Genomic DNA, 27,992 nt, shown 5'->3' on the forward strand with positions numbered 1-27,992 from the left:
TGGGTCCAACCCAATAACATGATTCACTCCATTAGTCATTGCCTTAAACTTTGGGTTATTCAAGTTTAATTCCAATAAAATAAGATATAGAATTAGGGCCTATGATGAGTTCCTAACAATGAAAAAAATAGGGCTGAAGTTTCATTTGTAGTTGTCTCTCCTGTGAGTCATGACCTGCTTGACCCACCAGCAAAAATAGAAATCCCTGTGGCCACAAGCTTGCGGGTTTTCAGGTCTTGCACCCACTGTAAGAAACACTTGATTCACGTTTTGAAATGGATTCTGGTTGAAATGCTGTGCCCTTTGGGAGGGTGACTTCCCCGACGTCCTCACGGCCTTCCCACCTCTACACTCTGCTCGCTTCCTTCCCCGGCCCTCATCCTTTCTCCCTGCCCCGGTGGCTCTGGTCCTGATGGCCGGGAAAGGAGCGACTGAGGTGCCGGAGGTGAGGACAGGGCAGGGGACATACCTCCGGCTCAGTGCTTCTGCAACTGTGACTGTGACGAAGGCAGCTTGACACGGGGCCTTGGACATTCACTGCTGTCCGAAGCGCTCTCTTGCGCCTCCTCTGGCTCTTGTTCCTGCCCTTGGTCCCGGGCCCTCCTCCTCTCCAGCATCTCCTCGAAAAAGATCTGGCAGCTGAAGCCCTCTTGGATGCCATACTGGGCGTGCTCCAACAGTGCCTCCAGCGTGGGGAAGACCCGGCAGCAGGCCACGCACCGCAGCCCATAGTTGGTGGTGACCAGCCAGTCCGGGGTGTCCCGCAGCTCCTGCAGGCAGCACTCCAAGGGCGCCAGCAGCTCCGTGTCCTCTGGCTCTGAGCTGGTGTTGTTCTTGCTGGCTTCCAGTTCCCAGCGCAGGTCCGTATTGGAAGCCATCTCAAAGGAGGAGCCTTTCCGCCTCTGCCTCTTGATGAACTCGGCTTCGTGGATGCGGGGCTGTCGGGTGACTGGCTCGAAGCCACTGTCGGTCTCCCAGGCCACGGCCACACCCTGCACGGTCTGCACATGGGTGTAGAAGGCGCACATGCTCTGCTGGGCAGCGTCCTGGTCCCCGTAAGTGCAGGAATAGCAAGACTGGTACTGGGAGTAGGACTGGTACTCAGAGGATGACTGGGATGATGGCGAGCTGCTCCAGCTCAACATCCCCCGACCCTTGCCCGGGAAGTAGATGTTCTCTGCATGGGGAATGGCTGGGCCTGGCCGTGGAGACAGCTGCTCTCTCTTCATGGGCCCTGGGAAGTGGAAGGACATTTTTATCAGTGCCACAACCTACTTCAGGTCTCTGAAAGGATGCAAGCTCTGGGGGCCCCAGGCAGGTACTTTTTCTCTCTGTGCCTGTTTCCCCATAAATTAAGGATGATATATACTTTCCTTTTGGGGTGATGATAAGGATCAAATGTAGAGATGTAGCTGCGCCTTATGGATGTGATGACAAAGATCAAATAGTGTGTGAATGTAACATCTAAGCCCTTGACTAAACCCCAAAGGGCCACCACCTGAATACAGATTGTGGGACAGCACAATCTTCTTCACTGATAAGAAGAAATGAACTACTGTTGCATGCCAAACATTGATGAGTCCCTAAGGCATTCTGCTAAATGAAAGAACTTAGGGTGAAAAGGTCATAGAGTATTTGATTCCATTTAGATGACCTTCTAGAAAAGGCAAAACTGTAGGGAGAGAGAACAGAACAGGGGTTACCTGGAGCTAAAGGCAGCAGGGGAACTGACTGCAAAGGGTCACTAGAACTTTTGGAGGGTGATGAACATATTCTGCATTATGGTATTGATAGTGGTTAAACAAATGTGTACCTGCCAAAATTCTTCAAATTGTACACAAAATTGATGTGGTTTGTATATGCGAATCACAGCTCAATAAAGGCTGGCAGGGGGAGTGCTTTGGCCAGACCAGTCAACCCTACCTTCCCCCTGGCACCTGTGGGACATGTCTCATCTTCCTCCAGGGGAATCTCACACTTTCCTTGAAACCCTCATTGGATCCCATCACCATATAAATGCTAAGTGCTTATCATATTTTAACTCCTTCAGTATTCAAACAACCCTAAGAAATTGCATTGTTCTGATTTTTGACAAGTTAGAAAACTGAGGCACAGAGCATTGAAATGATTGATAGAGCTGGTGCCAGTACCTTGGCCCCAAGATAGTGTGACCCTTGGGTGCTACCCATGGTCACTTCAAAATGATGTTACGGATTAACTTTTATCCATTTATTATAAAGGGACTTTTTATATCACTGCTGAAATCACAGAATTGGCACATCAATTCTGGTTTTTCCAAAGCAAGTTAAAATACATGACTCACATTTTAGGATGTCACCCTCATACCTCCTGAAATCACCTTGTGTACTCACAACAGTGGCCCCAGTAAACCCATGGTCCATGTTTATGGCCAACACAGGACTTTGGTGCCAACACTGAGGGGTGGCCTGGCGCCTTGCCTTCCCTTCCCTTTCCCCGCCAGGACCCCTGTCCTCTCAAAGACATGCCAGCCACACCCTTTCTTTCCACCGACCTGCCCGGTGCACTTCTATGCTCTCCTCCATGGACTCTGGGCTGGCCAGGCTGAGGGTGGACTGGTCCATGGGTGACTGTTCTCCCCTACGGTCTGTAAAGTGGTGCTTCATGATGACCCCAGTGCCCGGGGGCACACACTTCCAGCTGTTGGGCGAGAGTTGGCTCGGCCAGTGCTGAAGCCTCCGCTGGCCTCAGCCCGAGTGGCTGCTAGGTGCCCATGGTCACTAGGCTCCTGGCTTTATTCTGTGACCTCATCAGTGACTTTGGTGTGTTCTGTGACCCGTGGCCAGGACAGAGCCCCAGCCAGGCTGCCAGGAGAGGCTCCCCATCAGGATCTCATTCCCTCCAGGACCGTCCCTGCTTTGTGTATTGTCAGAGACGCAGACATAAAGTGCTCACACGCACACACACAAACACACACACACACATATAAACACATGTACATACACAGAGACACGAATGCCTAAAAATACACATGCAGACACTTATACATACATGAACACACATACACTCATGCTGACACACATAATCCCTCAGGCACACATACACTCAAACAGACATTCACACACACACACACATTCAGACCACGTTCGCTTAACCGCACACACGCTCACATACATACGATCATCACCCAACATCAAAGTGGGCCTACCTTGAACTGTGGCGGCAGCAGGTGACCAAAATCTTGCCTCCTCCTCACTGCTTCAGAGTCCCCACCACTGGTTCATTAGGGCTTTTGGCGCTCCGTGGCCTGGGTACTCAGGTGCCTCCTCACGTCTCCCCACTCTCTGCTTACCCTCGCTCAGGCCTAGGGGCTCAAGCACACACCAGGGATGCTCCTGACCCCGGGCTTTGCATCGACCCTCCCTTCTGCCAGGAGTGCCCACCCCTAGGCCCCACAAGGCTCACGCTTCTCTGCAGTCTCTGAAACAACTCCTGTCAGGGCCTTCTGGAATCCGTTCCCCTTAGACTCTATGATGTGTGCGTGTACAGTCATAACCACTTCCCAGCATTCATCTGCTGCTACTTAAATGTCAGCTCCATGAGGAGAGAGACATCATTCATTCATTTCCCCCATTATATCTCCAGCATCTAGCAGAATACATGGACACATTCACAAGGATTCCATAGATTATTGTCAAATTAATGAATAAATAGTGGGCAAATATGTCGGACGTATTTGGATGGACCGACAAGGGCGAGTCTGTCTAGAGGAGTTGCCTTCTCTCTGTACCTCAGATCCCTGCAGCCCCAAGGCACACTGGTTCTCACCCCACAACTCCGAGTCCCCTCCTGCTTCTCCACCTGCACAAACCTCACTCCACACTCAGGCGCTCTGGCACTTCTTCCAGCTTGCCATCTCTCTCTGCTCCAGGATGTCTTGAGCACACTTCCCCCAAAACATTTCTCCTCATATCCCTCCAACCCCTGCTCAGTCTCACCAACTCAATTCCTTGGATCCCAAATTCTCAACAGCTCAGAAGATGATTGGTTGAAAATAATCCCCAAAGCAATACAACCACCGCCAGCATAGACAGCACCTAGGAATATTCTCCTCTCCAGAACTCTCCAGAACATAGAAGCCACTATGTAAAGAAAAATGCCACAGAGCTTTACTGAGTGAAGGAGAGTCACACTTGCACCTATAAAGAGACAGAGCTCCCTGGCAGGAAGAGGAAACACTGTAAGTGTATTCTTTCTCCCTTAATAAATCAAGAGACTTGCCTTATAAAAATAAACAGTAAGAGCACAAAAATTAAATAGATCAATGGAAGACAAAGGTAGTCCAGAAAAAGATCATGTTATGTATTAATATTTGAATTTTTAAGAGATGAAGTAATAAAGGTCTAGGAGGAAAAAAAAAGACTCAGTCAATAAATGACACTGAACATTTTTATTCACTTTTTAAAAAATCAACTTTGGCCTTACCTCATATAAAACAACTAAGACTAATATCATGTGACTCTGGGGTTACTTTCTAATGTAAAATATTTAGAAAGAAAATATAAATTAACATTTGTTATTATAGGATGGCTTTTCTAAACTTAAATGCATCAGTCAACATGAGCATTGAGAATCTTTTTAAATTTCATTGCTTAAGAAAAACACAAAAAACTTGCTGTTTCAGTTTCCACTTCTCTGCTTTTTAGTAAAACTGAAATGAATAGTTCAGTAAAGGAAATGAATAAGCAATCCCCAGGAGAAGGGCAGATGGCTGATAAACATATGAAAAGATGTTCAACCTAACTCTAGGAAGGAAACGACAAATTAAAAACACATGCTATATAGTATATTGTTTTCACCCACAAGGCAAACAAGAATTAAAAAGATTGACAGTTGTTAAGTGCTGGTGAGAACAAAATGAAATGAATATGTTTATATTCTACCTGTTAGTGCATGGCTTGCCTTTCTCAAGGGAAATTTGGTAGCACCCATTACAATGAAAAGCAGGCTCTTTCAACTCAGCAATTAACATCCCTTACTGGGAAGCATTCACATTTTGTGCTAAGTGCATAAAATAGCACATCAAGAAATATTTATTACAGTAGTATTCATAATAGAAAATAAAAAGAAACTTGTCAAAGATCCATCAACATAAAGCAATAGTTAAATAAATTACACCATAACCAAATTGTGGTATACTATACTGCAATAAAGAGATCTACATGTATTAGTAAGTAAGTTCATGTTAAGTGAAAAAAGCAAGAGATAAGTGAATCCCACATATGTAAAAACTAAACATGTAACCCGTCCCCACAAAACCCTAAACCAAGCCTATATTGTGTATGAATGCAGAGGCACAAAGGAAGCATGCACATCCCAGTGGGAGCAGTGGTGACTTTAAGGAAAGTGAAGATTAGGTGGAGCTATGGGTGACCGGAGGTATTTTCCCCACGTAACCACACCAGTGCTCCCATCCCACATGCCCTTCTTACAGTGTGAAACTGACAGCCCTCCATTGAGAGGCAGAGTCCCTCTTCCTGAGCCGGAACGGACTTGGTAACAACCTCCAGCAACTGAATGCAGAGGGCTGACGCTTGGAGACTTCGCTAGGTCGTAGAAAACAATATCACTTCCTCTGGGTTCTCTCTGTCTCTCTACTCTCCTCTGCACCCAGCTGCCGTGTTGTAAGGAAGCCTAGGCCACATGGAGGTGTTCCAGCCAACAGTTCTGGCAAAAATCCCAGCCAGCCACCAGACATGTGAACGAATATGCCATCGGATGATTCTGACTTCCAGCCTTTGAATCTTCCAACTGGTGTCCCAGACTTGTCAGGGCAGAGAAAAGCCACCACCTGTGAATTCGGCCATCTTCTGCCTGAATTCCTGACCCTCAGAAACTGTGAGCAGCTTCACACACTAAGTTTTGGGGTGATCTGTTACTCAGCCATAGTAATTCACTAGTCTGATTTTCTGTGCACTGTTGATGTATGTTCTGGTGAGACGGCTCATTGAGCAGCAGCAGGACTACGGTGTACTGTCCTGGCCCAGCTGATCACTGCGGCAACCCCAGCACAACTTGGGAGGAAGGTTGCCATTTGGTTTCTAGTTGAAAACACCATTTTCCAAAGGTACTTGGGTCTTGGGTCAGTTCCTTTATTGCCCCAGAATCTACGTATGTTCCTTCTAACCCTCCTAATAACCCCACCAGCGAGACACTATTAACTACATGTTACAGATGGAGGCTGGGACTCCAAGTACATGTAGGAGACAGGAGGATGGACTGCTGACCCCTCAAGCCCAGAGGCAGGATGGCTTTGTCAGGCTGCCCGCTGCTCTTCCCCTTGGTCTACTTACCGGGGGCGAGGTGTGGTGGGGGGGATGCTTAGAGCAAAGCTGCACCAAAATGTGCCACTGTCCTTCATTTTTACACGGGCTCTGAGCAGCATCTGGCCATGGGAAGGCTCTCTGTCACAGCCTCATCTTCTGCTCCAAGTAGATACTTATCAGAGGCCACCCATACAGGGTTCCTGCCCTCCCTGGGCAGGGGGAGGGAGGAGAGTGGAAGGGGAGGGTGGTAACAGATCAGGCCCACCCAGCCCCCTAATGTCCCAGCCCCCGCAGCTTTCCAGCTGGGTCTCCAACCTCGCCAAGAACTTCATGCTCCACTGCCAGAGCTGGCAGGGTTGGTGTGCAAAACCCCAGAAGGACCAACACAGCACTTTCTTGGAGCTCTGACTCCTGGCCAACTCATTTCACACATCACATGCGAGTCTTAAACCTCATCAAGAAGGCCTGGAGGATTTTCCAGTCTCCACTTCTCTTCCAAAACCTCCTCTTCTCAGTCCCCCTCCCTTTTCTTTCTTAGCTGAGAAGAAACTAACAGGAAGCGAACCAGCCCCAGCCCCAGCAGGAAACAGAGACGCCACTTCTTGCTTCCCTTCACTTTTAACTCTAGAGATGGGCTTGTGCCACAATTTAGGCTACAGGGAGAATCGGATTATTCATCCTGGAGCCAATGAGCCTCCAGAAATAGCCTGTCCACTTGGCCAAGGAGCCTGACGTTCCCCGGGGTGGTGTACAGGACGCAACATTTCTGAGGCTGAGCCCATCGCTGTAAGTGTTTTAAGTGGACAACACTCCTCTCTTCAGCTAGAAATTAGGGCCACCTTGTCACTGCCCCTCTCAAAAAACTTCTATTGTCAGACTGAACACCGAGGGAGGCAGGAAAGTGGTGAGTTGCCTTAGACGCTGCTTGCTAGGTATAGGGCAGGCTCCAGACTGGGAGCTCATTCCAGTGAAAGCCAATTTCCCAGGAATTGTTTATGACCTTAGCCTGTGCTAACGCTGCAGAGAAAGTGCCAGAAGATAAGTTGAGGATCAGAGTAGAGAAGTATCATCTTTTGAGGTCATTTTCTGTTGCTTCTTGTCACTATTTAAAAAGAAGTGAGTCAGTGGACCACGTAAGGAAAAACTCAGCCACAGAGAAATGTGATACGAAGAGTTCTCCCTCAGCCTCCCCAAGTGAATGGGGAAGGGACTTTTGCTTTTGTTTTCCTTCAGACTTAATAACAGGCTGCTTCTTCTCCGTGGTTTGTTTGGAGCTGTCTCGGGTTTTGACCTTAACCTCAGGGTGCCCACACAAATAGCCTAGGACTCCTCTGTCATTAGGCAGCAGGGAGGGGCACACCCATATGGGCCTCTCAGGCACATCCCTGGCTGTGCCCCAGAGCCCCAACCTGGCCCAGAGCCCCTCCACCCCAGCTCTGGCTCCATGAGACTGCGAAGATTCAACAAGTTTGGGGGATTCAGAAGTGTCTTTCCAAATTGTGTTTCCTTGAAAAGGTGACCTCAGCTGGGAGGAAGGACATCCCAGCTGAAGGCCACGCACGCACCCAGGAGCTCTGGGATCCCAGCTGCTGGTCCCTCCCCTTGATTGTTCTTAGAGAACCACAGGGAGAGCTCTGGGGAAAGGTCTGGGTCTTCCTCCCCTGTGTCTAAAATGTGCTGGCCATAGGCCACCTTGGATACAGCGCTGAGGACATCAGCTGCTAATTCATTCTGAGAGAACTTTCTGGAAGCATGGCTTCTGCGTGGAAGGGGAGATCCCAGGACCCTAAAGACCATCAGTGAGACAGCACAGTTTCTAAATGCGTTGGGCTGACTTCCTGTGCAGCCTTCAGCTCACATCCTGGGTATCTACAGCCAGAGCAGAACTGAGATGATTTCTTTTTATCCCCAAGATCAGAATGACTATTGCAGACTCCTCTCTTAAGACTGTCTTTTTCCTATCCCAGTCATTCAGAAACAGTGTCTCTTTCGTAAGTTGATGGGCTTACTTATTGGATGGTAGAGGTGTCCCAGGGGAAATAGCCACTGTCCCTCCCCAGCCTGCCACTCACAGCCTTGCAGGTAGTCCCACACCTTCCGGGAATGTAAGGGAGTAAGGTGGGAGGACTTCCAGGAAGGCTGGATCAGGCTGTGTTTTCCTTGAGAACAGGAAATGTCCCAAGAAAGGAACCCAAAGCCAAGAATGAGGGGCCAGCAGGTAAAACCTGTCCAGTCCGCTGCTGGCTGCGTTCCTGCAGTGCAGTGAGACTGGTTCCAGCGACGCCTCCACAGTGGGATTTGTATGTGTGTTTTCAATGTACAAACCCTGCCTTCCTTGATTAAAATTGATTCCTACGTATTATATTCTTTTGGATGCTGTGTAAGTGGATCCGTTTTCTTAATGTCTTTTTTGGATTGTTCGTTACTATTGTATAGAAATACAACTTTAGAATTCAGTTTTGTTGAATTTGCTTATTCAAACAGATTTTTTTTTGCGGAGGTGTGGATTCTTTAGGGTTTTAATACATAAGATCATGTCATCTGCAAACAGAGATAGTTTTACTTCTTCCTTTCCACTTGGATGTCTTTTATTTCTTTCCCTTGCCTAATTGTTCTGGCAAGAACTTGAGTATTCTGCTGAATTGAAAGCTGGCGTTCTTGTCTTATTCCTTATCTTGAGGGAAGCATTAAATCTTTTACTATTGACAATGTCGATGGTTTTTGTAGATGGCCTTTTTCATGTTGAGGAAGTTCCCTTCTAATCCTAATTTGTCATTGTTTAGTCGCTAAATTGTGTCCGACTCTTTGTGATCCCATGGACTGTAGCTTGCCAGGCTCCACTATCCAATTAGGGTTCCCAGGCAAGGATACTGGAGAGGGTTGCCATTTCCCTCTCCAGGTGGTCTTTCCTACTTAGGAATCAAATTCATGTCTCCTGCATTGGCAGGAGGATTCTTTACCACTGAGCCACCAAATCCTAATTTACCAAGTGCTTTAATCATGAAAGGATGTTGATTTTTTAGAATGCTTTTTATGTATCTATTGGCATGATTTTGTCCCTTCATTCTATTAACATGGCTTGATTTTTCAATTGTTGAACAACCCTTGCCTTCCTAGGAGAAATTTCACTTGGCTTTGCTGTGGTGGGCAGGCTGCTCCATGTGATCAGCATGTCCAGATGGGTGAAGTGGAGGGCCCCAGTGTCAAGGAGGCAGCCCTAGGCTGTAACACGCCCACAAGTGCACAGATAATGGGCAGAAAGTAGTGAGCAATGCACCTGACCACCTGTCACCTGAACCAGCCAGCATCCTGGGCAGTAGGCACCAGTCCTGGAGAGGAAAGATAAGCCCTGCCAATGTGGGTGAGAAGGAGATTAGCATTGATTCACATCACAAAGGACAAGACAGCTCTCCTCAAACGCTGTCCCAAGTCCACTCTGGTTGTCAGAAATTCAATAAACATGCTAAAGATCAGAAGGGAACATAAGTGAATTATTTATTATTTACAAGAGAAGAGTAAAAGCATCTGCATATTATTTAAATTTTGGCTTATAGCTTTAAAATGACTCCCTAAAACTTGAAGTTAACTCAGTAAATATATTATTACTTTACTAGCTACAAAACACAATGAGCTGTTGTTACAGCACAAATTCACAGGCAGTGGTACTTGACGGTGAAACAGCAGTGTAGAAATCTCAAAATAATTTTTTATATTATTTACCTGCCTTTGTGGAAAGAGTATGACTAGCTGGCATTTGAACCACAATATACATACAAATCAAGTCAGCTTTTTGGAAAATGACAGTCCATGAGCATGTGATAAGGAGCAGTCACACTGTAGGATTCACCACTCAACGCACAACAAATTAAATTGATCACGATAAAGCTAAGCAAAGAAAATTAAAAGGCAAGAACGGCAGCAGTTGAAAAACCCATCTTTCAAGACCTCATTGTTTCCTCATTGGAAACAAAGCCTACTTCTTCCACATAGCTGGGTTTCTCTCTACACGACCAGAGTGTGCAGGAGGAGTGTGCAGGAGTGTGCAGCCATGCACGAGAGCCAAACGTCTTCGGAGGACCCCAGACCCCAGTCCTTGCAAAGGCTAACATTAGACTATTTTATACATAAATGTCAAATGTTCAGAAACCAAATCATTCAGATTGCCAGTGTTTTGGCCACACTCAAATGTGAAAAAATGAAGTTGGCATAACTAGACGTTATTCTTCCAGAAAGACAGAAAAGTGACTTGCATTTTTAATGAGTTTACAGCCAAGAGGGGAAGCCAGTGGTGAGCTGGGGCCAGCTAGGACTGGCTTATGAAAGCCAATTGTTAAATCTTTCAAGAATTTTGAAAGTCAGTTGTGAAACAGCTTTTATCAAAATCAGAATCATATCAACTTATAATTAGATTATATAATGCACAAAAGTAACAAATATTCAAAACTTATCAATTCCCAATTATTTTACTACATTTCATGACACACTGGCAGCTTGTAAGAGGACTTGGAGGGAAGATTTACATCATGGTAATTGGCAAAGTCTAAAATCAAAGTCTTTCCTGCTTGCCCCACTACCACCCCAGAGAAGGGACATGTTGTTAAACATTTACTGTCCCACCACTAGGGCCTCCTGCATGCAGTTAATGGAGCCCACAGTTCTGGCTGGGAAGACAAGCCTTTTAGGCAAATTTCTCCTGGTAATTCTAACTTTAGGGAAGTTTCCACAATAGGGGCTGCTTCTTAATTCTTCAGGGAAGTGCTCAGACCCTCTCATCTCCAAGTGAGTCACAGTGTTGAAAGGGCCCTCAATCCTACCATCATTTTATGATTCTCACAGCAATCTAGAAATGTGATCAAAGGAGGATTCTTTCTCCATTAACAGATGAAAAAACAGCTTCTGTGCAGTTGGTGCGGTTTCCTGGGTCCACACAGCCTGTGGGAGGGGAATCTAGCTTTCTAGATAGATTAGCTAGATCAGATGGATACATTTTATATTTAAAAAAAAAAAATTAAACAAATGCAAGGTCCAGGAAGGGCATACTCTGGTAGAAATATAAATTGAAACAATGTTCTGGTAATATGCAGCAACAGCTTTAAACCTGTGATACCCTCAGTCTCAACAATCTCACTTCTAGAAATTTATCTTTAAGGAAATTAACAGCATGCCAAGATTTTTTCTGACCTATTTTCAATACAGTGCTATTTGTACTCACGAATTCGGAAGCAACCAGTGTCCCAGGAAAGGAATTTCGGTTGATTGGGTTGCACCCTTGAATCCTTGGAATTTGTTAGAAATGCAGATTCTTGGGTTCAACCCCAATACATCCAGGCCTCTGGGTTTAAATAAATCCTCTGTGTGACTGATTTGAGTTTGAGAACCCCTGGGTTGAATAAAATATGGGATAACTAAACAAAGTGATGCCATAATGTTGATGAAGAGGGAAAAATATGTTCATAATATAGTAAGTGCAACCGTATATAACTGACCCTTGAACAACTCTGGTGGTTGGGGCACCCATCCTCTACACAGTTGAATTAGGAATATAACTTCTAGTATCCAAGTTTCCTCATCCACAGATTCAACCTACTGTTGTACTTATTATTGAAAAAAATCCACATATATGTGGACTTGCAAAGTTCAAACCCGTGTTGTTCAAGGGTCCACTGTACTGTACAAACCCAGTTATGGAAACCTAGTATGTGTGTGTATATTTATATTTATATATATACACACACAAGCTCAGATATGTAAAGTTGAGAATGATAAACACCAAAAAGTGAGCAACATTTATCTTTGGAAAAGGAGTTCCCCCATCCTTTTATTTATCCTTGTTTTTTTTAATTTTTGTACAATAAACATGTAAGAAAATAAGCAAAAAATTGTGGTTGTTTAGTTGCTAAGTTGTGTCTGGCTCTTTGTGACCCCATGGACTGTAGCCCATGGGCTCCTCTGTCCATGGAATTTCCTACTGGTGTAAGTATTGCCATTTCCTTCTTTAGGGGAATCTTCCAGATCCAGGGATTGAAGCCACATCTCCTGCATTAGCAGGCAGATTCTTTACCACTGAGCCACCATGGAAGCCCAAGCAATAAATTACCCCTAGTTTTATTTAAATACTACTGGATTTTTAAAATAAATACATATATATACACATATAAACACAAGATTTTGTAAAACTCCATACCTCCTGCCCATCCATCCCCGGGATGCTTCATATCAGGTCCTATAGACACGCCCCTCAGTCCAGGACCTGGGGACAGATGTCAGAAGGCAGCATTTGGCTCACTGGGTGCAGGAAATAGGACTGGGGTGAAGAGCAGAAATCTGGCCCTGTCTCAGTTCAGTTCAGTTCAGTTGCTCTGCCGTGTTTGACTCTTTGTAACCCCACAGACTGCAGCACGCCAGGCTTCCCTGTCCATCACCAACTCCTGGAGCTTACTCCAACTCATGTCCATCGAGTCAGTGATGCCATCCAATCATCTCATCCTCTGTCTCATCTGGTCCTGTCTATACAGGGTTAAAATATAAACTGGTTAGGGAGAAGCCCGTGGGAAAGGCATGACATTTGTTTGCAAGGAAACATAAACAAGGACAAATGAAGACAGAAAAGTGGCCCAGTGAGAGACTGATCAAAGCCAGCTGGGCAAGCAAGCTCCTGCCTTCAGGAAAGACAGAGAACCAGGGGTGGGCCTGGGGCAGGGCATGGCAGCCTCTCTAGCCCTAAAGTGCCCAAAGGAGCCAGCATGGGGAAATGGAGCTTCAGGCACTTTGGGACCGGAATTAGCTGTTCCAGTTGCCTGGTTGGGAGGAAGCACCATCCAGATTCCGTCTTCTCAGCTCCAAGTTCATACACAGAAAAGAATCCACATCTATTTACCACCAGCCACAGGCCAGGTACAAAGCAAAGCTTTTCATCATGTTATTTGATCCCTGTGATGGTCCTGGAGAGCCCTCATCCCTCTCCACTCCTGCCATTTGCCCATCCAACTTGTCCAAGGTCAAGCAGCTCCTGAGTTGTGGACCAGGTATCCAAACCAGGACCCATGTCCATCTGTAGAGTGCAGGCTTTCCCCATCACCGCAAGCCAGGTGGTCCTCAGTGACTGCCAGAGTGCTTCCAGAGCTCTCCCCATGTCCCTTCCTGCCCGCTCTGGACACCTGCTCCAGTCCACAGCTCTTCCATCCACCACCATCCACCAACTCTAAGTATCTGAGCCCCTTAGAGAGCTGAGCCCTGGCCTTGGTATCTTGTAATGAACATGTAATGATACATATCTTGTAAAGAAATGATTACATATCTTGTAAAGGCTAAGGCAGCTTTACAATACTTCTTTTCAATCATGCCAGGCAAATGCTCAGAAGTAGTGTAAATTATCATTAATTTGAAGAGAGATTTCCCTTTGAAAGACAAAATAGCTCACTGATTTCATGAATGATAGCTGAAGCTTAGAAGTTACGCTGAAGTTTTCTCCCTCGTCCTTGGTCTAAATCTGACCTTTTATTCCTTCTCCTCACTGCTTTTAGAGCAAAGACACGGGGACCCCCCCCCCCAGGGGGGAAGTGGTGGAGGGGTTCCCTCAAGACCAAACAATGTCCGAGAGCATGACCTGCCCCCGGCTGCAGGGCCCAGGTGTCAGTCACCTGCTCTGACCACCCCTGTTACTCCTCTCCCTTCTCACCCCTCTTTCCTCATCTGGGTAAGTCACTGCCATCCTCCGAATGAAGTGAAGCTGATAAAAGGAGACAATCTCAGCCTGCTTGAGGTCACGTCCATCTTGACTGGCACCCATTTTTCCTTATGGGGACTTCAGGGGCTTAACATGACTCAGCTTCTGATAAAGCTTCTTTAGATATTATTTCCTCTCTAAGGAGGTTCATTCACACAGGAAAAACTCTTTTTTTTAGGGGCAAACTCCCTTCCTGTCATTCTGCTCACCTCCCCTTCTGGGGAAATGCAGTTAGCCCCTTCTGCCCAGACTTTCTTGGGAGGGGAGGCACCTGCAATTAAGGTGCACAAAACCTTCCACATGGTCCTCTACACCACTGCTGGTTTTTTCAGGGCTGAGCCATTAGGAAATGCATGGTCACCATGACAGCTGAGAGTGTCTGGGTCATGTGGCTGTTGTCACTCCAAAGATCCCCGTACTGATTGAAGGCCAGTCCATATCAGTTCATCCAACTGATGGAAATGACAGCCATTATGTCTAGGCGAGTTACTCCTCCCAAACTAGAGGAGAGACATCAGTGTAGCCTTGCCCCTCCTCTTGCTTATTCTACTGCTCCTGACACCCACAGGTACCCCCCACCCCCCGGCCTGACTCAGCCTGTGCCTGAAGCTATCCTCACAACATCCCCACCCTCTGCCTCACCAGGCAATGGGCTGTCCTGTCCTCTACTAATTGTTTTTTACCATGTTGCTCCCTTTTGGATAAAGTGGTCTTACAATTTATTCCGTCAGCTTCCCTCCCAGAGGACTTCCCAAGACCACTGGAGGCCACCCACTCAGGCTGGCAGAAGCAGCACTTATTTCCCTTACTCTTGCTCATGGCCATCTGGCACAGGAGCCAAGTCTGAGGTGGAAACTAGGATGGGGAGGCCAGAGAGGGATGTAATTTCCTTATAATATCTAGGTCCAGCATCCTTGGAGACCAGGCTTCTCAAAATGCTGGCGGATAATATCATTATCCATAATGATATCCTGTTCCTCAGGCCATTTTCACACTGGTCATGCCACCCATGCTTTGCAGTTTTAGGAATAGAAATTGTATCTGCCCCAGAGCAATTTTTATGTCTCTCCCAAAAGAATATACCCAAGAATTTTCATTCTTCCTCTTCCCCTCCTCCTCTTCCTCCTGCTGCTAGTTCTTTTTCTCCTTTAGAACTGACTCATTGGAAACGACCCTGATGCTGGGAAAGATTGAAGGCAGGAGAAGAGGACGACAGAGGATGAGACGGTTGGATGGCATCACTGACTCAATGGACATGAGTTTGAGTAAACTCCAGGAGTTGATGACGGACAGGGAAACCTGGCATGCTGCAGTCCGTGGAGTCGCAAAGAGTCAGACACGGCTGAGTGACTGAGCTGAAGGCTTGTAATTATTTAGATGTTTTCTATCCCTCCACTGTTTTTTGATTCTAGTGGTTCTTCCTGAATTTACATTATGCAAATTCAATACTGCATTTTTCTAATATTATTGAGAACTAATCAATATTCTTTATTATGTCCCTGAACAACTTAATGCTTTTATACCTGTCTTTTCTCTTTCTCCCACACAACCTCCCATATTGAGATCATGTGAGATTTTAATGTATTATAACGGCACCACAATTTTTTTTTTTAATTTTTTTATTAGTTGGAGGCTAATTACTTCACAACATTTCAGTGGGTTTTGTCATACATTGATATGAATCAGCCATGGATTTACACGTCTTCCCCATCCCAATCCCTGCTCCCACCTCCCTCTCCACCCGATTCCTCTCGAAACATCCCACCCTCGCCTTCTCCCACAGAGTTCAAAAGTCTGTTCTGTATTTCTGTGTCTCTTTTTCTGTTTTGCATATAGGGTTATCGTTACCATCTTTCTAAATTCCATATATATGTGTTAGTATGCTGTAATGTTCTTTGTCTTTCTGGCTTACTTCACTCTGTATAAGGGGCTCCAGCTTCATCCATCTCATTAGGACTGGTTCAAATGAATTCTTTTTAATGGCTGAGTAATATTCCATGGTATAATAGTTGCTTATGTAAACTTACATATAAATTTTGCTGGTTTCTTTGCTCACTGCCACTTCTTTTATCTCACACATTCTTCTTAAATTCATTTTTCATTTTGCTGAAGTCCATCTTTTTTTTTTTTTTCAGAAAAAAAATTTGGGAGTAGTAAATTTTTTTATTTTTTGTATTTTTTTTCCTTTTCACTTGATAGTTTTTTAGGTATAGAATACTATGGTGCATAATCATACCCCTGAGAATTTTGAAGATATTGGTTCTTTATCTTCTTTCATTCAATTCCACCAACAAGAAGTCTAATTTCTCTCAAAATCTCGTATTTTTATGGATCATCTGCTTTTACTTGTTCCTGATGATCTCAAGTTTTACTTTGGTTCTGCTGTATATAGATGGTTTTGCATATGTCTCACTACATCCTTCCTTTTAAGCTATTGTCTAGTCCCTTTCAGCAATTCTGCTCACTTTTATTCTCTCTCTTTTGATATGTCTATGTTTTTGTTCTATTTGCTCATTCTTCCCAGAACACCTAACAAATGAGCACTAAGACTTCTGTGATCTTTCCAAGCCACTGAATTTCTATTTCACATATTCACTTACTGTCTTTCTGAAACTAGCTTCATGAAAGAGAAAATGGATTTCACATATCCAGACAACCAAGTGGCATGATCCACTGTGTCAGTGTATCAGGACATTGCGCATCAGGAACTGATTTTTCCTGACTGTCCTCCTGTGCAGCCTAAGCCCACACACAGTGATTGCTTTGCCCTTTCTTCATTTTGTCCAGGTCTTTTATACTCCTGGGTGTTGGCATCGCCAGAGCCAGTGAAAGTCGCTCAGTCGTGTCTGATTCTTTGTGACTCCTTGGAATTCTCCAGGCCAGAATACTGGAGTGGGTAGCCTTTCCCTTCTCCAGGGTATCTTCCCAATCCAGGGATCAAAGCAGGTCTCCCGTAATTGCAGGTGGATTCTTTACCAGCTGAGCCACAAGAGAAGCAGGTATTGGCACAGCAGGTTCCAAAATGGTCTGCCCTCCTCCCTGACTCACAAACTCCTCATGTCCAGGCCTGAGTGACTTCACTGCACTCTGCACACACCGCTTGGGAGAGACCTATTTGTCATCCATTGATAACATCCCTGTGAAAAGTCATATTCTTGAAGGATGCTTAATTTATCTGACAAGCCCTGGGATTATGACAAATAACTCAGAAGAGAACCAGTCAGGGGATGGGCCCTGAGCACAGGCTGGCCCTGGCCCTTCTAGCGTTCATATCATAGGTACCAGCCCCTCAGCTTGCATCTTCAGCTCAGCTCAGCTTCCCTCTGTCTAAACAACCCCTCTGCACACTCCACCTCACTGTTAAAGAGCCTTACAGCTCCTCCAGGCTGATTCTTCCCTGCTTTTCTCATGGATCTCAGAGCACATTCTAGAACAATCTCTGACATGTGTGCTTTTAACCCCAGTTTACAAGCTTGAACTCCCATAGGAACATGGGATTCACTCTCTCTCCAAGTGCAGCCCATCTTTTGGCTCACCAAGAGCTGACCCAAGAAACCCGAGAGCAACTGCAGACCCTTCCCAAGGTTAGCATTCCCTGGGGCTTCTACATCCTTCTCCATGGCACCAAAATCTGGGACTGAGGCTGAGTCACTCTTTTCTCCACTCCCAAATCTACATCTGCAAGCCCTGGGACCCCCTGCCACTATACCCCATCCAAAACCCATCCATCCTCTGCATCTTTGCTGCCGACACTCCAACCCCAGTCACACTAACCTCTTGCTTAGACTGGGGCAAGGACCAAGCAGGACTCTAGTACCTGTAGAGTGATATTAATGTGTCATGACTCATTTAAAGATCAGAACAACTCTGATACTTTAATTTCCATCTGTTTAACTTGCTTATATACCTCTCAGCTATTTTCAAATTTGGATGATGAAAAGGGATTTTTTTCACTTACTTATTCAAATGTCCATACATTCTATGACAGAATATAATTCCACCATACGCATACTTCTAACACAAATAGAAGAATATATGCATATATTTATTTTATTTTTACATATTTATTTTAATTTATAGATTCCATGTAAAATATATTTTTAACTTGAAGATATAGAGATTGATGTGTGCGTGTTTAGTTGCTGGGTCATGTCTGACTCTTTGTGACCTCATGGACCATAGCCGGCCAGGGTCATCTGCCTATGGGCTTATTCTGGCAAGAATACTGGAGTGGGTTGCCATTTCTTCCTCCAGGGGATTTTCCTGACCCAGGTGTCGAACCTGTGTCTCCTGTAACTCCTGCATTGGAAGGAGAATTTTTTAACCACTGAGGCATCTGGGAAGCCCATAGAGATGGATATATATTTGGAATTTGTTGATCTTGCTAGATAATTCTCTCCCATCTTACCTTCTCCTCCAGGTACTGAGTCGCAGAGGCAGCAAACCACAGCTATGCCTTTAGATCCTGCCTGGTTGCTGAGATCTGCAGCTCACTCCACCCACAGGTATTTTAGTATCATCTGTCACTTCTCCTTTGGGCAGGATGTTCTGCCTGTTGAGATGGGCTGTCTGGGGTCTGCATGTGTTCTGGGGGACTCAGAGTCTACTGAGCTAGGAGGGCAGGGTTTATCCTAGTCCTTGGCTTCTTGTAGTATCCTCCCAAACCACAGCGTAGGACAGGAGAGATGGCTCTCACTCAGGACATTGCACCTACAGACACAATGACTTAGTGTGGTTGCTTCAAAAACACATCCAAGAGTTTCTGCTCATTGGCACCTCTATCCCCAGGAGCTGCTCCCATCAAGACAGGCTGTCAAAAATGGCTTTCTGTAGGACTGCTACAGAAGGAAGTCACTGAGCTTGGAATTGGGATATAAGCCAAGGAAGCCAATTGCCTAGAACCCCCAGCCCATTCTGCTTCCCTCAGCATGTCTGCCGTTAGAAGATGAGGAGAAATCACCAGCATTCAGCATACTTCTCTGTGTTCTTCACACAGGAGACTCTGGGTGGGACTCAAACAAAACTGGAGGCTGGGAGTGGTGCTGGGAAAATGTCATGATGTGGGGTGAGGGAAAGGACCCGACATTCTATTGAGTTTATAGATATTACAATGATTACTGAGACTCCAGAAGCATTCACCTTCAGTTCCCAACCAGCTGTCTTAATTAAAATGCTGCTAAAAGGAGCAAATCACTTATCAGATACCTTACAAGATGGTTTATTCTATCTAACACACAGAAAATTGCTTATGAGTATCGCATTGCCGCTTTAGGTTATCAGTTAACCAAGGCTGCTAATGAACTACATTGTTATCAAGTCAGATAAAAGATGCCCTGGGAGTTCAGGCAAATTATTACAACAGAGCGCTTTGTTTTGAAATATAACTCATCTTTTACCACACACAAGGTGAGTAACCTAATCTAAGGAGAACCAGTCCTTGTAGCCCACTGGATTTCTATTGAATGAAAAGGCAAAGAGTATTCCTTAATGCAGCCCAGAAACCCAGGGTTAATATTAAGGGGAGAGAAGTGTGAATGGGGTCTGCATCATGCAGCCTTGCATTTATGTCTCTTCTGGTTACGTCCTCCATGAGGTAAGGACATTGTCATGACTATGACAATAACAATAATAACAATAACAACAATAATAACAATAATCACTTTCTTTGGTATAGCTCACTACAAGCCATGGCAGCTGCTTTCTCTTTTCATCCTTTCTGGGTACCGCCATTTGAAAGCTGCAGAGCTGTGGGGCCATTCCATAGCTGTCAGATCCCTTTCTCCCACTCCAGCCCAGGCTGCATTTCTTCTTTTGGAAGGTCTCTCAGTCATTTATAGAAATGGAGACTGCCCAAAGATTTTCACGTTTCAGTTCCCTTGAATGTTGACAGATGGATTCTTCTGACAGCTAAGAAGTTGAGGCCAATAGTTCTAGACAAGGCTGTTCACCTCTTGGTAGACTGGTGCTAAAGAAGCTGTGTCTTGAGTTTGGTTCTCATTCCATGAGCCACTTGCTACTGATAGGATCCACGGACACAATGTCATCATGAAGCATGAACAACTCTGACACTGGAAACCAGGATAGGCAGTGAGCATGTATTGACTTCCAAACTTTCTTACTGCTGGAAAGAGTACTCTTATATCCCTTTATGCAGTCAGCTCTTTGCAGAAGAGAAACACTATTTTCTTTCAGGACAGAGGCACTGTAGATTCTATAAGTTTATTTGCTCTGTATTTTGAGTTCCATGTAAAGGTCCATCACCAGCTTTGGATGCTCAAATTCAAGCTGTCTCCAATGAGTAGCTGTCCAAACTGCCCTCCTGAAGAGGCTGCTCACTCAGAGCTCAATCACTTGTGCATTTCTGGAAAGAAAAAGAGCCACCTGGAAGATTCATTAATACCCAGACCTGAGCTAGGTGCCAAAAGAAAGAGAAGGAGACTTTTGGAAACTCTAGGATTATAGTGGCTGCCTAAATCCAATTTTCCACCATGTCCTCCAAAATCATACAGATAATAAGGAGAGAAGCAAAAAACTAAAGTAGTAACAAGGGTGCCTATATGTCCTTGTTTTCCTGGGACCATCCCAAAGAATGTCTCCTGAGGTTAAATTAATGCCTGCTAATGCTGAAAAGTCTTTTAACCAAATCCCACACAAATTCCTGAAAAAAAAAAAAAGACTCAATAAAATAGGAACAGGTGGGTTTCCTTAAGGTGATAAAACATGTGTACTTCAGCCCTAAAACTAACATCTTACTTAATGAAAACCACTAGGGAATTTCCCACAAAGGTCAGGCAAAAGACAAATACACTCACTGTTTCCACTATTATTTAACACTGGTGATTTTAGCCAATGCAATCAGAGAGGTGAAAACAATTAGAGGCTTATTGGAAGAGAAGATCTACAGTTTGGCAGAAGACATAATATGATGAAAACTCAAGGAAATCAAGAATAAAATAAACAAAACAATAAAAGCATTCAATATGTCAGCTGCTATCATGTTAATACCCCAAATCAATGACCAAGTAGGAGACATGATGGGAAATTCCATTTACTAAAGCAACTAAAATATGAAATATTTAGAAGTAAACTTAATAAGAAATGTGAAAAATCCATGAGAGTAAAATCTGAAAACTCTCCTGAGACACACAAAAACAGACTTGTAAAAAGTATATATTTGTGTCAGTGAAGGATAATTGTCAATTGTCTTCAATTTAATATGTAAACATAATGCAGCTCCAATAAAAATAGCAAGATGTTTGTTTCTGTAACTAGATTCTGAAGTTGATTGTAAAGTTTATATGGAAAGCAAATACACAGGAATAGCTAGAATGGAATAGCAAGGTGTGTGGAAACCAGCCACACCGGGTAATACATGAAGTCACCACAAGAAAGAGAGTGATAATAGCACATGAACAATCACAAATACCATTGGAGAATAATATGAAGTCTAGAAATAGTCCAACTATATGTGAAAATTTTGAACATGATAAAGGTGACAAATAAAACACTGGGGAAAATACAGTGATTTTGAAAAATGATATTAAGATAACTAGATTGCTGTTTGGGAAAAAGATAAAATGTGATCTATATCTCATACCATGCACCATACCAAATGAATCAGAGATCCAAATAAAAATAAACCCATACAAGAACCAGAATAATATATATATGCATATATAAACATTTATCTAATTGTATATATGCAAATCTTTTAATTAAACATATTTTTGTAAAAGGAACACAGGGAAGATAAAACAGGAACTGTTGACACTAATTACCTCAAAGCAGTGGGTGGGAGCAGGATGGGATGGACAGGAGAGCAGAACATCTCTAAGTTTACCTATTTACATGTTTTTAGATTAAAACTATATATGTGTTTCACATACTCAAAAAATAAAATTAAACTACAAAGATTAAGAAATGAACCAAAGACCAGCATATACACTGAAACAAATATCTCTAACTATATATCAAATTGATGGCATAACCACACTGAGAAAATAATTAATTCAACTTGAACACAATACTCTGTACATATGAAGGGCTAAATTCTAAGAACAAAGAACAGCAAAGAAATTTTTAAGTGAGTTTGCAGTTGTACAGTATTGTAATTCTTGAAGTATGTATTTTGTGTGTATTATAGGATAGAGCAAATGGATAAAAATATGTATATGGTTTTGAAACAGGGTTTTCACTTTAGAGGAGGCAAAATAGAAATATGGAATGAGGAAATCTTAAGAAGAATGTTATGATGCTGAGTTTTTGATGTATGTTGGTAAATATGCATGTGCTGACTGTCCATTGAGAAGGTCTCCAAGTGATGATGCCTCAGTAGCCATAAGCACCCATTGTGCTCAGATCTTGGTTTCTAAAAACTGCTCAATGTTAAAGAAAAGAAGGAGGTTGGAGGAGGGGGTAGGAAAACATGGATCTAGTGGAAATGCGTGATTCCAAATCTGAGCAGGAACAGTGTAAGGTGAGCCTGGAACATTGTGTCATTTCAGAAGTCTATGAAATTCTTAGTGACTACTGGTATCCAGTCTAAAGCCACCAAGAAGTGATTTGTACTGATAACTTGGGAGATTTTAAACATCAAAAAGATTCATGGTGGTGATGAATTATAATGCATTGAAGTCCTTAGGAATAATATTCCACAAATAAGAAAAGAATGCCAGCTATTAAACATAGAAGGAATGCTGGAATTAGAAACTCGGTACTTTGTAGCCCTCAGTGCAATAACTATTCAAACATGGGTCACAAACAGAGGTAAAACCATTGGGTGAAGAATTACTTGGGTCAGGGTGTTCCCACGGTCTCAAAGTCCCACCCCTTAGATTATTTACTCATTGCAAATGAGGGATTTTTCTCTCTACCAGGAGAGATCTAGTTGTCACTTCCTTAGCCAAGCAATTAAAAGCAGTGTCACTAACAGTGACTCTGTTAGTGTCACTAACAGTCATGTGACTCCTGGTGCAGTGCACTGAAAGATATGTACCCAATATCACCTCTGCAGTAATCATGACAAAATTCTCAATCTGAATCTTCTCAGGAGGAAACAGACAAATCCAGGAAATAGAACATAATGCAAGAAGCTCAAGTCCTTCAAAACTGACGTGGGGAGAGAAAGCAACATCGAGAGAAACTAAAAAGGGACAAAATCAAGTACAATGGCTCCTGGCTTGGAGAAATAGAGCTGTAAGAGATACCTGGGAAACAGAGAAATTTGAATACAGGCTGTGGAAGAGATGATAGTATTGAATTACTACCCATTTCCATTCATTTCTTACCATTCCTGTCATTGTGATTATGCAGGAGATACAAGATGGGTAAATATGAAATCTACACTAGTTTTTAAGTGAATCAGAAAAAATTATGCATGCAGAGTTAAAGCAAACAACGCAAAATATTTTTATTGCACTGTTCTTTCAACAGTTCTGTGGCTTTGAAGATTTTTCAAAAAGGACAGTGAGAGCACGTGGCTGGTACATGAGGTGCAGGAAAGCAGGACTAGGGGAAGTGAGTTGTGAACCAACCATTCAGATAAACCTGAAGGAGATGCCTTCCTTCCTGGGAACAGAGCTCCTTTAGCCATAACCTCGGATCCTGTCTCCACTTCTATTCTGAGACTTCACAGCAGCGTCGAAAATCTGACACCTCTGCCAAACTGATGGCTTGATGACACAAAGAAAATTTTGGATTTTTTTTTTTTTTTATCAAATGGTTTAAGCTGGCTACAGTTGCCTGGCTTCTGTCAAAGAGAAGGTCTTAGAAAAACAAATCAAATAAGATAAAAATTTAACCATCTTGCTGCTAAAACCCAGTTTTCTCAGCTCTAATCAGGCAAGTGCCCCACAACTTCATTTAAAATCTTGCCAAAGTACTGCCAGATTAGGACTTGCCACAACTGTCCCAAAGAGATGCTGATCCCTCACCTCACAGCCAGCCTGACACCAGGACCTCTGGCTCATGCCTAGCGATCCCCCTCCCATCCCGCAGGGACCATGCAGGAGAGCCTGCAGCCTGCACAGGACAGGAAAGGCACTGCCTTTCCTCCTTTCAGTATGAGCCGTCCGTCACTCTTACAACTCACCTTTCAGAGAAATTGAGGTTTAACCTGCAAAACAGGAAGACAGGACATTTACTAAATCATTCCTAGATGGCCAAAAGCACGGGCAAAATTCTGCTACGGGAGAATGGCTTGCGTGTCCTTTGCTTTTCCATTCTCGGGTCTATTGGCTTTCCGACTAAGCCTGACTCCATCTAGTGTCAGTTTTGGAAACTTGAATTGTGTCTTCCTTCTCAATAGAAGAGCTCTGGTGTGATAATGCTGAGAACAGTTCCCTGCACGTGGTGGGGGAAGAGATGCAGGGGAACCCGCGTCCAGCCATTAACTCCCAACCACACACCTCTCCCCATCTTTCATCTCTTCCCTGCCTTCCTCTGCCCCTGCCTTCCTCTTGCACCCTTCACACTCCTTCTCCTGTACTTCACTCTCACAATGGATGACTATGGCAGACACCTCGCCTGGGTGATGGAAATTTCCTCCTACAGCTCCAATGTATCAAAATAATTCAGCACATCCAAATGTACAAAAGGGCTTCCTGGTGGCTCAGTGGTCACGAATCCGCCTGCTAATGCAGGAAATGCATTAGCATTTCAATCCCTGGACTGGGAAAAACTCCTGGAGAAGGAAATGACAATCCACTGGAAAATCCCATGGACAAAGGAGCCTGGCGGGCTATGGCCCATTGGGTCACAAAAGAGTCAGATTCAACCGAGCAGCTCAACAACAACAAATATACCAAACAGATGCTCCTCTGACCTGATCATAGGTAGGAACATGAAACCATAGTAACTGTTCATTCAATGCTCTTGAATTGGTTTTTGATGTACAGTCACAGCAACATCTTTGCACAGCAGCATCTGTGTGTCAGACGTTCATTATGAGTCATCACAACCTTTCACATTCCCTCCCCCAGCAAGCACATACGCATGTACAAAGGCACCAGGATTAAGAATTAGGTATTGTGAAATCTTTCCGTTTTGTGAATCCCATGACTAAGATGTCCCTGAATCAGAGTTTATACCAGTTCTGGGAACTTCCAGGGGGCACTGGAGCTTCCAAAGCACGATGCCTTAACCCAAAGTGTCCCCCGATGAGTGTGAGCTGTTTGGATGATCAAGACAGCATGGCTCATGGGTGGTTGAGAACCACTCACTCTGTTAGAACCTCCACCAGCCCACTCGATCATCCTGACACAGGGCCAGAGCTGGCCACTGCAGCGTGCAGCCACATGCCAGGGTGCCTCAGCCACCCAGTAGAGGGCCCCTGAGAGCATATTGTGAGCAGAGTCTGCCATCACAGGCACAGCTCATCCAGCCAAAACTGACCCCATCCTACCCTTCCCAGCACAGAGACAAGCTGGGCCCCAAAGGCAATGCAGATTCTGGGTCTGGGGCTCATCTGTACATTCCCAGGTCCCCTCACCCCCACCATCAAGAGCTTTAGGTCCTCAGAAATTATTGACAGACACCATAACATCTGAAGGAGGGCAGAGCCTCAACTAAGTGAAAGTAATGAGAAAATCCATTTCCAGCTCACCCCCAGGGCATCCCCCTGACTGCAGCATGCCACACATCCATCTCTCCTTCATCCATAGATCCACACATTTCTTCAAGAGATGCTACTTTGTATTTACCAAGCCCCAGGTCCCAGGGAAGAACTGGAGGAGGGAACTGTGCTTTGCATCCTTCTAAAAGCCCACCGGCCCATCTCAGCTCAGATTCTGTCCTGAACACCAGTCACTCACTGAACATTTCCTCCATGAGGAAGTCTCCAGAAGCCTCAGACTTACCATATTCAAAAAAGGTAGCCACCAACATATCCCACCCCCACCCCTGCTCTACTGCCTACTTCCCAAAGGGCATCTCCAGCTAGGACCTCCCCACTCCAACAAATGCTACTGGTTCTTGATTCTGGCCTGCACCTTCACCCAGCTCCAAGAGACTGGCTGCCTCCTTGGTATCACTCAAATCCTCATTCCAGAGGGCTTTGCAGAAGCTTGTTGCTATCTGAGTGAAGAGCATTCCATATGATACAAAACAGCAAGTGCCAAGGTCCTGAGTTGGGATTGTCTTTGGAGAACAAGGGCTCTATACAGAAGAGTAATGTGGCTGGATGGCAGCAGGGAAGCTGGAAACAGAACACGTGTAGTTTCCCAACTGGAGCTGAGGACATGAGCATGAGAGTAGGTGATGCACTGGGAGGACTCTGAGCAGGAGATAAGGCAAAATATAACCAACAAGTGCAGAAAAGAGCCCAAGCTTATTTTGACTACTTAATATCCTGTGGGCTTCCCACTCTCATGACACTTGAGGACTGCCCAAAGGAGGGGAGAGTGAGAAGAGGGAGGCCAGGGGTACATCCTGGTCCCCTAGGAAGCATTTTAAAGTGGGAAGAGAGGCAAGGATGTCAGGCAAGGGAGAGGGATGGATGAAACAGGAGGGGAAATGAGGAGGACACAAGTTGGTCGTGACCTTACCTTGAAGCTCTCTTCTTTAGTGCAATGGTCTCTAAACAGAGAAAGCAGGCTGTTAGGAAGGGGGCACTGTGATGGTGGTGCACCTCTCTCGGTGTCAGGCCAGCAGGAGGGGGTCAGAGCCCACCAGACTCGGGTGATGCTGAGAGGTTCCTGGGTTTGGGGCCACTGAGGGGGTGGTCTTGGGCTGAGTGCTCTGCCCCCTCCCCACTGGCACTGCTGAAGCTCCTCTATCCAGTCCCTCACCCAGCCCTCCAGCTCAGCACCCGGGTGAGACTGAGGCTTCCCTAGAAGTAGCCCACCTACCCCCCTGGCCAGTTGTTCCTCACCTCCTCCCTCCTTGAGGATCCTGGGCCCTCTCACCCTTAGGAGATCTAGAATGTCTCTTAGCGTGCTAAGAGACTATTTTCTCTTTCTCCTTATTCCTAGGGATACAAAATCAATGGCAAGTGAACTATGACCGATTAAGTTCCCTGTGCAGTTGGACACACTGCGGGCCCCCAAATGCAGTCTCCTCCTTGCCCTGTCTCCCCTTTTGGGTATCTTCACAGATAACAATCACATTTTCAAGAGACATGGTGAGAGTCCTTCCTCTCTATCCTCTGGAAACTACATTATCATCCCATTAAGCAGTCATATGGGGGATGGATTTTGCAGGTCCCCCCTTGAGAGACAAGGGGTGCAAATCAATGTTGTATTTTGCTACTGAAACTCAGTGAGTGTTCAGCATCTACCTAAGGACCCGGATCTCCACAGCTGCCACAGGGTGTGGAGAACCATGCTGGGCACTCATAAACCCAACTCTGCTTGGGTCATGAGGAGACAACTCCACTTAGTGCAGGGCTTGCCCAATTTATTGGGAAAAAAATGCAACTTGGCCCAGGTCATCAGTGCCGGCCACACCTCCCGCCACCCACCCATGCCAGGAGCAGCCTCACCACTTCCTGGGATTGATTTCATCTCATCACATCATTTGGGTAAAAGAAAAGAAATTTCAGTCAGAAGCCAACTCAGCTCCCTTCCCCACGTTTCTCCAAGAAAGTTGATTCTTAAGAATATCAAGAATGACTAAATGGAAAAGTACAGAGAGGCAGAAGCAGAGAGAGACAGAGACATAGAGAGGTCACTGCATTTCTTTTCGGTCCATGTTTCTTATTCTCTCTACAGCCAGTTTTACCCTCAGAGCCTCACACCGGATAACTGGTCAGAATACATCTTGTCTCAGGAAAGGGCAGAACCAGGGTTGAGCATCACTGTTTCCTTACCGTTGAAGCCCACGTTTGTGCTTCTCAGGTCAGAGGAATCGTTATCAAACATGTGCTTCCTGATCATGCAGAACTTCAGGGCCAGGAAGCCGGCCGATATGGCGATGCCCACAGCAGTCCCGATGATGGCATATTTGATATCTGGAGGGCAGGGAGG

General features: G+C 44.9%; 2 protein-coding genes across 11 annotated transcripts in view; both read right to left on the minus strand.

The window, feature by feature from the left end:
• Window positions 1-43: 43 nt before the first annotated feature.
• On the minus strand, window positions 44-27,879 carry FAM170B (family with sequence similarity 170 member B). 3 transcript variants are annotated; one of them, XM_061162006.1, is made up of 4 exons: window positions 27,836-27,879; window positions 26,574-26,604; window positions 24,122-24,145; window positions 44-1,234 (listed from the first exon to the last, which is right to left on the minus strand). In XM_061162006.1, the coding sequence occupies exon 4, from the start codon at window positions 1,227-1,229 to the stop codon at window positions 477-479; it is 753 nt and encodes a 250-aa protein (XP_061017989.1). In that variant the 5' UTR covers window positions 1,230-1,234; window positions 24,122-24,145; window positions 26,574-26,604; window positions 27,836-27,879; the 3' UTR covers window positions 44-476. The 3 variants fall into 3 exon arrangements, with proteins under 3 accessions (XP_061017989.1, XP_061017988.1, XP_061017990.1); XM_061162005.1 differs by lacking the exons at window positions 24,122-24,145; window positions 26,574-26,604; window positions 27,836-27,879 and adding an exon at window positions 3,188-5,068; XM_061162007.1 differs by lacking the exons at window positions 24,122-24,145; window positions 26,574-26,604; window positions 27,836-27,879 and adding an exon at window positions 2,534-3,176.
• TMEM273 (transmembrane protein 273) overlaps window positions 10,750-27,992 on the minus strand; it is a 39,039-nt gene continuing 21,796 nt past the window's right edge. The window contains exons 3-7 of one of the 8 annotated variants that reach the window (XR_009696092.1): window positions 27,836-27,976; window positions 26,574-26,604; window positions 24,854-24,954; window positions 24,122-24,145; window positions 18,063-20,392 (exon numbers count right to left, since the gene is read on the minus strand). Coding sequence is in view for 5 of the 8 variants with exons in the window: in XM_061162008.1 (XP_061017991.1) it covers window positions 12,782-12,812; window positions 24,122-24,145; window positions 26,574-26,604; window positions 27,836-27,976 (227 nt within the window). In the remaining 3 variants the exon portion in view is untranslated. Of the gene's footprint in view, window positions 12,813-18,062; window positions 20,393-23,564; window positions 23,703-23,767; window positions 23,796-24,121; window positions 24,146-24,853; window positions 24,955-26,573; window positions 26,605-27,835; window positions 27,977-27,992 lie in introns of those variants that run through there. The other 7 variants (XR_009696090.1, XR_009696091.1, XM_061162008.1 and 4 more) reach the window with 7 other exon arrangements.

Source organism: Dama dama, chromosome 15, assembly GCF_033118175.1.
Source record: "Dama dama isolate Ldn47 chromosome 15, ASM3311817v1, whole genome shotgun sequence".
NCBI lineage: Eukaryota > Metazoa > Chordata > Mammalia > Artiodactyla > Cervidae > Dama > Dama dama.